Source organism: Monomorium pharaonis, chromosome 6 (genome assembly GCF_013373865.1).
Source record: "Monomorium pharaonis isolate MP-MQ-018 chromosome 6, ASM1337386v2, whole genome shotgun sequence".
NCBI classification, from domain to species: Eukaryota; Metazoa; Arthropoda; class Insecta; order Hymenoptera; family Formicidae; genus Monomorium; species Monomorium pharaonis.
This window is the reverse complement of record NC_050472.1, coordinates 373092-384595: the sequence shown is the minus strand read 5'-3', so window position 1 is coordinate 384595 and position 11504 is coordinate 373092. Positions and strand designations below refer to the sequence as shown.

The 11504-nt window shown below is 42.7% G+C and overlaps 1 protein-coding gene across 1 annotated transcript in view; it reads right to left on the bottom strand.

The window, feature by feature from the left end:
* Window positions 1-6253: 6253 nt before the first annotated feature.
* The window catches only part of LOC118646097 (transcription factor 12-like), a 16613-nt gene continuing 11362 nt past the window's right edge, over window positions 6254-11504 (bottom strand). The window contains 2 exon segments of the mRNA XM_036288388.1: window positions 6254-6566; window positions 7695-8128. Of these exon segments, the coding sequence (XP_036144281.1) occupies window positions 6254-6566; window positions 7695-8128 (747 nt within the window).

The window sequence follows — 11504 nt, the reverse complement described above, 5'->3', positions numbered from 1 at the left end:
GTCATTATTCGTGTACATGTTGGGCATTTTCATGAAAATTAATTCGTACAGACCAGGCGTTCCCACATATATTTTACCATCTATGACTATGTTGTCATTCTTGTGTATGTCGACGCGTTTATCGCCGAGCATCGTTCCAAAGTCGGTGAAGTAATCTCCGTAAACAGTATCTATTATGACTGGTTTTTTACCACTCAGAACAGCTCCCATATATTTTTGACCTAATGGACCATAGTGTGTGTGCAACTTTTCACGTCCTTCTTGCGTTGCCAACTGTTGTCGAATAGACGTCACAAGCGGTTCATTGGCTGCGATTTCAAAAACGTCTTCGACAGAAGGTACATGACTGTACGATAAATCACTATCATGTAATATTTGCGATGTTTCATTCAAATTAGTTGGTACAGTTTTTGATCGTCTCATCTTTTTTAACAGGAGTAGAAGTCATATTATAGAATTGTTAAACGAAGCGTTTAATCGCTTCGTTTCGGTTTTGGTTCTGCATATTCATCTTCCTCCGAAAAGAACGTTTCATTCTTAATCGGATCTGATACATCACCAACGGTGTTTTTCAACAATCTGTTTAATGGTTCAACAATGAGCTTAAATTGTCTCTTCAACGCCATCTCTTCTTGCACTTTACCCACTTTCAAAGCGTGATATTTTTTGCGAATTGAATCACTCGTTTTCGCAATCTCTTTCACAATTTTCTCACGATTCATTCTGTTATCTGTGTTATCCATGTTGAGAAACGCTACTACTTGATCAACGTATCGAAAACAACTAACTGCTTTATGGTATTGCAAAGTCATTAAATCCTTTTCGGTATCATCCATCAGCGAGTGCACTATCCTTATCTATCACTAAAGATCCATACTTTTGTTGCCAACAAGTATGACATAAATTGCTAAAATCCTCGTAAGACATGTCGGTATTTACATGATCGTTGTACGCGTGCTTTAGATTAGTACCTGCTTGAATAAAATTAGCAAATTCGCATTGTCGCGTATAAGATGTTTCGGTATCTTTGCATACATCTGACAGAGATAGAAGCAGTCGATATCCACGTGTCGCCCCATTGCAAAGTAGTCTCTTATCGTGTCTTACTTATCACACGCCACGTCATCAAGATAAAAATGGAATTCGGAAGCGCTTCACTCGGCTGAATAACATCACAGTTATTGGAGAATACAAAATAATTAACTTCTTCAATTGGTGTCAATAAATTTTCCAAGTATCAATATTTGGGTTGTTGTAATGATTTCGAGTACACATATACATTCTCAAAACGTACTCCATGCGGACTTTCCAACAAGCTATTAATACGTTTGTCTTGCCACAATTTGACGGACCACAAATTATACCACGTATAGAACTCGGCAACATGTTTCCATACCTCCGTATTTTTCTTTCGGACATTATTCTGTCATCGAAATTTGTTACTTTAATCGCTGGTGAATGTTGTACGAACCGCATATTTTCTCTCTCTATGCTCTGATAAAAACTGACAAAAATTATAATAAGACCGATCTATTTATAGAGACGCACCGAGAAAAATTGTTCAGTATGTAAAATGTTTCTCATATTTTCACATCCCTCCGATGTACTCGATTTGAGTGCCGAGCAGTTAGAATTCGTGTCGAAACCTATTCTGCTACGCGTATGTAGCAATTATATTGAACACGTGTGGGACAGTTCCGGAACATATAAAGACTGATACGGAGATTCGAAGCCATCGTCGTTGCTACAAACATTACAATCAATCGTAGCACCAGACGCACATCGACGGCCCCGCACCGTTGATAAAGAATTGTCGCGAATGCCAGCGGTAGGTCGCGGCTTGTTAAATCGTGCGATAAATGCGCTTCCTTTCGAACTGCACATACCAGGATATCAATTTTGCGGTTTTAGATATTAGGCTGAAAAAGCGATTGGCCAGAGGTGATCGGGGTATTAATCCGTTGGACGCGGCGTGTCGCAAACACGACATTGCGTACTCCCGGAGCAACGAACTCACCGATAGACACGCAGCTGATAATATACTCGCTGCGGAAGCGCGAAAACGCATTACAACGAACGATTCGACTTTCGGAGAAAGAGCTGCTGCAGCAGCCGTTTGGGCAGCTATGAAAACTAAGACGAAAATCAGTATGGGTTTGAAAAAGAAAAAAAGTGATAAAAAAAAGAGAGCGAGTTAACGAATACTTCCGGTAGAAAAACGCGGCGGTGTTTTACCCATTCTACCGCTGTTGGGCGTTCTCGGGTCGTTAATCGGTGAAGCGGCGGGAGTTGCGAAGGTTGTGAATGATAACAAGGCAGCGCAGCGTCAGCTGAACGAATTGAACGTCATAATCGTGTCATGGAAGGTCATGGAGTTTATCTCGCTCCATATAAGCGTGGACAAGGAGTGTCGACGAAAAAAAAAAACCGTCAAAAAACGTTAAAAATGCCAAAAGGTGCAACTACCAACACACAATTATTACAGTTAGCGAAACGTATGCGCATTCCACACTTTAGAGGAATTTTATGCGTACAGCATTACCAACGGTTGGAGCATATCGAAACGAGAGCGGTATTGTAAATTTAGATAACGCTGAAGGATCAGGTACACACTGGGTGGCATACGCAAAGAGAGGAAATCGCGCTATATACTTTGATAGTTTCGGCAATCTTAGACCACCGAAAGAACTGGTGCAATATTTAGATGTAAAGCGGATCGAGTACAATCACACGCCTTATCAACGTTATGATCAAAGTAACTGCGGTCAACTATGTCTGCGTTTTCTTCAAAGAGTTAGTAATCAATTTAAAGGCTAACATTGTTCAATTTAACTCAGTATTTGCCTCAACATGTCACTGACGTTTACGCTAACTGGCAAGAGTAGCATCCTCGCGATAAGCTATTTTCCGTAGATTTGAGCGATTACGAGCTCGGTCTCACAGATTTTTGAAACTACTATACCGTACCTAATGTAAATTCGTCGAATAACAAATTTTATTATGATAAAGACGACAAGGAAATTACAATTCCCGAAGGATCGTATGAATGTGTGATACAGATAGATATTTGAAACGCACAATTTTACAATCTCATCGATGTTGCGGAAAAGAGAACGTTTCACAAAGAAGATGAAGAAGAGAGCGAATATCCGGTGGTGATTCGTGCTAACAATAATACAATGAAGAGTGAAATTATGTGTGCTTATCAGATAAATTTCTTTAAACTTAGAAACGTTGGATCGCTGTTAGGATTTTCATCGCGACGTACTCTTGAATCGCGAATGTGGCATGAATCGGATGCACCTATAAATATCATAAACGTAAACATTATTCGCATACAATGTAACGTGACTGCGGGTGCGTACAGCAACAAGTGCGTACACACAATACACGAATTTTCGCCGAGGGTACCACCAGGATATAAGATATCGGAACGCCTGCACAGATTATTTACTTTCCAATCGTCGCACGGAACATTACTGATTTAAACGATTCGCATTGTGGATCAGGACGGCCAATTACTCGATTTTCGCGGAGAGGAGATTACCGTTAGGTTACACGTACGAAGACGATAACGTGAGATGCTCGTGTTGAATAAGCAGGTGAAGGACACAATTTTTACACCAATCAAGAATATTCGACCGTGTGACATAAATTGTACGACAGTTAAAAATATTCGATCGTCTGATAAAAAAAACTCTCGCGTCAAACGTTGAATTTTTAAAATCATTGGGATTTTGTCGTACGAAATATCTAAGATGTCTAACATCTTGAACATTGGAGACGAGCCGATCTTTGACGACAGCATCGTCAAGATTGAGACTCACACGTACAATCCGTACACCAATACCCACTTTTGGATACAGCGATGAAATAAGGATACCCATACAACAACAGGATTTATACGTTACCATGTGAAAGTTTTCTCTACCGAAGGAAGATCGGTGATGAAGAAGAAAGACGATAAAGATTAAGGATAAGGATGAGATAAATCTCGGAAATAATTGCGTGCGTTCATGTTTGATGAAATTCGATATGAACTCAACGGGTGACCTCCTTTTGGACACGTAACGATTGGACACCGCTCGATTGGACACGCACGATTGGACACGCACGATTGGACACGGCTCGATTGGACACCGCACGATTGGACACCACCACGATTGGACACCGCACGATTGGACACCGCACGATTGGACACCGCATTATTGGACACCGCACGATTGGACACCGCATTATTGGACACCGCACGATTGGACACCGCCTTATTGGACACCGCATTATTGGACACCGCACGATTGGACACAGCACGATTGGACAACAGCACGATTGGACACCGCAGTCTTCTAGTGAATAACATTTATATATCATATGACAGATTATCTAAGCTTAGAAATATCTGGCAGAAAAAAGCTTCGATTGCCAGAAAAAAAATTGAATTTTAAATATCTATCTACGTATTTTTAGGAGCATCTCGTTTTGCGTGGAAAGTTTCAAACCTATGTGGTGCAGAAAATGCCTCGCACGCACACACACACACACACACACACCACACGGGGGGGTGCAAGGGGGGCCTTCGGCCCCCTCTCCCGCACCCACCCCGTCCAAAGTCGCTAACCCATGCAAACTGTATTAGAAATCTGCATACACACACGTAAATGTGTGTGTGTGTCCAATTGTACGGTGTCCAATAATGCGGTGTCCAATAATGCGGTGTCCAATAATGCGGTGTCCAATAATGCGGTGTCCAATAATGCGGTGTCCAATAATGCGGTGTCCAATCGTGCGGTGGTTCCAATCGTGCAGTGTCCAATAATGCGGTGTCCAATCGTGCGGTGTCCAATCGTGCGGTGTCCAATCGTGCGGTGTCCAATCGTGCGTTGTCCAATCGTGCGTGTCCAATCGAGCGGTTGTCCAATCGTTACGTGTCCAAACGGATACTCCCCGGCGCACTCTATCTCGTACGTAAAGGGTCCGCAATAATCGACCCCTGAGCTGTAGAAAGCTTTAGTGATTTTAACTCTTGCCGCTGGCAACTCCCCCATGATTTGGCCAATTAGCCTTAGGGTGGGACTTGCGGCACTTTACGGCAGTTTCGTAACATCTTCTTTACTCGGCTCCTGGCGAAATGGGCCAAAATTCTTCTCTTATAAATTCAAGGTGGTCTGTGGCGCCTGCGTGAAAAACCTTCTCATGATGATGCCTGATGGACTAACATGGTCACGTGATGTGACGACGGGAGCAAAATGGGGGGTGTTTGGTTTCTTCCGGGCACGCGGAATGTTTCAATCTCCCTTCGACGCGCAGTACCCTTTGTCATCTAAGAAGGGGTGGAGAGCGATTAACTTGGAGCTTCTTGGAACTGAGTGGGCCACTCCTTAACCGCCTTTATTTCGGGTTCGAACTCTTCATTTTGTACTAACTTGATTATCATCGCTTTGGCTTCGTTTACCTCTATAAGGCTCATTTTGGCCCACTCTACTACGGTCTTCTATTTACATTTCAAATTACACGCAAATCTTAATACATACGCGACTGTTCTAACTAATTTATTTAACGACGAAAATCTCTTGTAGTCTATTATCGTGTCGCCTTTCACAGCCATTGCTATTATCGCTTGCTTTCGTTTTCAGGTACGATCACGTTATTCAATCCTCGTCTTCCGGTTCCCAAGATTCTACATCATCCACCAGCCACGGAGCTTTCCACCACGAATTGTTTTGCATGAGTTGTTCGGAGTTGCCCCCCGCGACATTAGATCGGCCGGGTTGTCCCCCGACTTGACATGGTGCCAATCGGAAGGCGAGGACTTGTCGTGGATTTCGCTTATTCTATTCGCTACGAACGTTTGCCATTTTCTTGGAGTGGAACGTATCCAGGCCCACTACAATCATTGAATCCGTCCAAAATATTTCGGCAGTGTTTCCATATTTAGGCTCGATATTACTCTGTTCATTAAGTTTGCTAATAGCACTGCGCCACATAGCTTAACCTCGGCAGCGATAACGCTTTCATAGGCGCTATGCGTGATTTTGAACAAAGAAGCGAGATCACAGTTTTTCCGTGTAAATTTTGTTCTCTTAGATATATGCAGGCCCCGTACGCCTTTTCGCTCGCATCGCAAAATCCGTGGATTTGTATTTGACTGTGTTTTTCACTCGACAGAACTGCTCTAGGTATCTGCCAGGTTATTGAGTAAGTTCAATTGTGCTTTATTGCGTCCCACGCTTTATGAATATGCATGGGTACCGATTCATCCCAACCTATGCCCAAGCTCCACAGTTCTTGCATTATAATCTTTGTTAACGTAATGACTGGACCCACCAAGCCCAGTGGATCGAACAAATCTACAGATTTGTGATAGAACCGTACGCTTCGTTGTGCGCACCTCGCTGCCTTGTACCGTTACCTTATAACTAAAAACGTCCTTAATAGGGTTCCACAGTACCCCAAATAACTTGGATTCAGCTTCCTCCCCGATGCTTACTGCATCGGTTTTCCATGGACTAGTTTGACTAAGTGAGGGTACGTTTGCATTCCATTTATGTAATTCCAACGCGCTTTGGCTAACAATTCGGTTAGTTTATTTTGTAAATTTAGATGTCTGCTTCCGTATCCCCTCCTGTCAACATGTCATCCATGTAAAAAATCTCTGCTGACAACTTTCGAAGCCCTAGGATACTTTGCTTTCTCATCTTCCGCTAGTTGTAACAGCATCGTGTCGCTAAAAATGACGCTGGTTTGGTACCGTAAGTCACCGTACATAATTCATATTCTGGATTTCAACATCCGGACTCTCTCGCCAAACGATACTTGCAACGCGGTTTGCTCATGATGTATCAATATTTGTCTGTACATTTTTTTAATATCTGCGCATAGAACATATTTATGACTGCGAAATCTAGTGATTAAGTCAAACAGTTCTGTTTGGATTATTGGCCCCTTGTACAAAACATCGTTCAGCGATTTTTCTCCGGAGCATTTGCTGGATGCGTCGAAAACTACTCGAATTTTAGACTTCGCGTCGCCTTCCTTTGTAAACTGCATGGTGCGGCAAGAAAACTCTGAACTTGCTTCTATCGTGTTCGGCAACCGGTTTCATGTGACCTAAATGAAGGTATTCCCGCATGAATCCTGCATATCCCTTTTAAACTCGGATTTCCTTTCAAATTTTCGCTCTAATGATTGAAATCTCTTCAAGGCTACTTCTTTCGAATTACCCCAGCGCCTCTAACAGATGCTCTTTTATCGGGTATTGTACGATAACCTACCCATCTAATTGTCGTCTATACGTGGCCTTGAAATGTTTCTCGCAATACTCTTCTTCTTCGTTATACTGTTTTACGCTCTGATAATTTTCTACTTCCCAGAACGCTCGCATGTCTCGATCTAACTCTTCTAATACGCTTAAGTGACAACTGGCTTGTTTTTATTCCTTGGGGCTTATGGGTTATCGTTCGACCCTGAAACAAGCCATCCCAATAATGACTTTTGTAGTACCGGCCTTTGTTTTCCTAATTTTATTTGCCCGACACACATCAGGTTCCAAAAGTTATCCGCCCCGATCAACAAATCTATCTTTCCGGTATATTGAAATGAGGATCAGCTAGCTTAATATTTTTGGAATTTCTATATTTGAAATGTCTATTTCAATTGTAGGAATATTTTGAGTAATTCTCGGGAGGACAACGTACGTTAACTCTGTACCGAAAGTGCCGAAGCGGGAAGTAATTTTTAAGTTGACTGAGTCTGTGGAACAAACAGCCTGTTGATTTATGCCTCGGATCTCTATATTTTCTTTAAACGTCGGCATGTTTAATTTTTTCGCAAAGTCGTTAGTGATAAAGTTGGATTGTGATCCGTTATCTAATAAAGCCCTGCCCGTGAAAAATTGACCGTTTTTAGCTTTAACCTTTACCAACGCTGTTGATAACAACACGTGTTTTGATTCTAATGTTTCTTTTGATTGAGCGTGGGTGCACACGACATTTGTTACTTGAGTCGGCTCGACTGGCGGCGATGCGGCTTGTTTATTCGTCGCCTCGCTGCTATCCCGTAATTCTCGCTCCGCATGCAACAGAGTGCTGTGTTTTTTCGAACATATCTTACAACCGCCAGCCGAGCACTCCTTTACAAAGTGTTTGTTTGCCCCTTAAACAATTTAAACATAGTTTTAACTCTTTTACTTTATTTAAACGTTCCTCTACCGAGAGGTCTTTAAACGCTTTACATTGATAAATTTTATGATCTCCTTTACATTGCGGATACTTGACGCTCGCTACCGCGGCATGAGCGTTCGTTACTTTACCTTGCGCGGGTGGACGAATGTTACTATTGCTCTGATTGCATGGATACGCTCCTACGAGCCACGGCCTCCAGCGTTTGGCACCTCTTTGTAAGAAAGGTAATTAGTTCATTGAACTCGGGCGGCTTTTGCGATTCGATACTAGCTTCCCACTCCTTATAGTTACAAAGTCTAGCTTGCTCGTTACTATGTGTATTAACAAGTCGCCCCAATGAGCGGTGGGGACGTTTCAGGGATTCTAATGCGCGAGTGTGCTTTAAAATTCCGTCTAAGATACTTTGCAGTGTGATGCTATTTCTCTTTTCAAGGTCGGTAAATCAAAAATCGCTTTAATCTGGTTTTGCACTGCGACGCGTTCGTTATCGTATCTATCAATTAGCCGAGACCAGCATCATTATAGTGCACGGCGGAAATTTCAATGAAAGCAGTGACTTCGGCGCCTCGCCCTTAACGACGGACTTTAAGTAGTGGAATTTCTGATGTCGTTCAGGGATGCACTTGAATGTATCATCGCGTTGAACGTATTAAAAAAATGAGTGCCATTCTTCATACAAACCAGAGAATTTGGGTAATTCTATTTTCGACAACCTACTTGAGTTTCATTGGCTTGAGTTCTTTGAATTCCGGGCATGTCAAATGCTTGGTCTGAATAGTCGATAGCCGGAGCTGGTCTAACGCGATGTTTAATGATTCTTTCTCCCTTTAGTTTTAATGAAATATACTTCTCTTCGCAATTTTATCAATTCCTACTCGATCAGTTCCGTCCGGATTTCCTCGTAGACAGCTAGATCAGTTAAACTTTCTCTAATTTTTACGCACTTCCTCTAATTTGCTTAACCTCACTTTATTTCATCTATCTCGATGTGTTAGGATCTATTGTGTTCATGAAGTTTTCTATATGCCCGTGAATCCAGCTTTTGGCGATCCTCTTTCTTTGCTTGATTTTTTTTACATCAACGTTTTGCGCCATTTCGTATCCTTGAGTAAGAGACTCAGACGCTTCCAAACGGTTCGTCGCACCTGCAACTTAGCTAATCTTAACCTATACGAGCTTGTCAAAGTATACGTAATTCGCTTAGCGCGAGACTTTTTGTACTTATCGCTTAACGCTAGTGCACATTGACACGATTCTTCCCTTGGTTGGCTGCTCCGTGCTGCGTCCACTTATGAGTCCCTTGTGCGTGGTGGGCAGACGCTGCGGAGCAGGCTGGTTGGAATGGACTCGCCTGCATACGATGAGTGGACTCTCCTCGTGTTTGGAATGGGCCCGTTCGTGCTACGATGAGTGGACTCGCCCTTGCGTCGAGAATGAGCCCGTCCTTTCTGCGATGAAATGAACTCGTCGCTCTTTTTAGGGCCGCGTTAATGTATGCCCCCGTCACCTTAAGCAGGGTGATTATCCGTACGCCGTTGTCTTTGCGACATTGGTTTTCTCCTCGGCGACCGTTTGCCTCGTCTGTGGTGTTGCCTGCGGACCCTCTCTGCTTCCGCGGCAGCTTTCTCGGTGGTATCTAACGCCTCGTGAATGTGCGTTAAGCACGACCGCACGTACCTTTGGCGCCAACTCGGTTTCTATCCGGCTCGAAGGGCCATGAACGTTTTATTTATTTACTGGATAGACGGGAAGAACGCACTGTTTTATTGTTTTATGTTGAACCCTTTATTTTGTAACTATCGGTACAACGACCATCTTAGATCTCTGGCGCGTCCGGTCCCGCCGCACTGGTGCCAACGATGCAAAGTAAAATTACGGGTCGGTGAGAAAGCAGCGCGTCGATCGCACCGAGAGTCTTGCATCACAACTGCAGTCAAAGCGCGCGATATTCAAAAAACATTACAATATAATTCAACGAGGCGCCTGGAATTAATCCAGAACTCACACAACAGACACAGACGAAACAATAAGTTTCACGACATGTAGCACCTGTATAAATGAAGATTTTTTACATTACAGATTTCTTTAAAATTTCCATGGAAAACATACTTCGTTTACATTCATAAATTCAAATTTAATTTATTATAAATATTCGCATTTTCAAGCAAGTGGTAATTAAAAATAAAAAGATGTTAATTTTTATTTAAAAATAACAAATAAATATTTAATAATTAATTAGCATTTCAATTTGATAAATGTTAGATATAGGATTTAAAAAAAACTCCATTGACTTATTAAAAAAAATTGGGGCCAGAGCGAGAATCAAACCAGCGACTCCGCGCTTACGAAACTAGAGCTCTGTGGCGCTCGGCTACGACGGCTCTGACGATAGGTTAAAATTTCTGTACTTAAATATCGGAAATTTTCAAATCGATTTTCTCGAGTATTTTTGAGAAGCGCATCGTACTGCTTTAGAAAATTGAGTCCGGGTACTGATCTTCAAATCCTATAAGTATGAAAAAAATCGATGACCCATGACCCTTAAGGTCCCTTGTAAGACGTTGACCGAGATAACCATAAAGACGATCTCGTTGATAACGCAAGATGATGATAGATAACAAATTCGCATAAAGTTAACACACTTTTCAATTCAAATTTTCCAGTTATAGTTCGGTTTCGATAGCTGTATGATGCATTTTTGATAACGGTTCGGTAGCTGTATATTAGTTTTAATAGTGATCCACTAGCCCGTTCAATCATGGATCGATAGCTGTATGATGCCTTTGATAACGTTCAATAGATATTGACTGCGTTACAAAGGAATAAATGAAACAAATATAATAATTAATGCTAACTTTTTTTATATTCTTCTCCCTATCCTTTGCGGTATAATGGCGTGCTCAAAACCTAAGTATGAGGTTTACATAGATAAGATGGGTGGGAACGCAATGTATGTAACCGATCTAACGAACGCACGAATGAAAGAGAAAGAGCGAGAGAAATGATTAAAACTGTAGGCTGGAACTCGCGTACAGATGGAGAGAATACAGAAAGAACAGATTCGCAATAGAGGAGAGCGAGCACGCAACCGCTACGATGGCTGCTACAACAGCGGTAGGCGGCGGGTGGCGGCGCAGCGGCGGCTGCGGCGGGCGGCGGCGGTGGCGGCGGCGGTCGCGGACCCCCTTTTCCCTCTCCCTCTCCCGTATGCGATCCGAAAATACTGCGTCAGCAATTTCCGCACCGCAAACCGCGACCCGAAAATCCCCCGTCAGCAATTCCCGCACCGCGAGATCCCCCTCCCGCGTGCGGTCAATGCCCCCC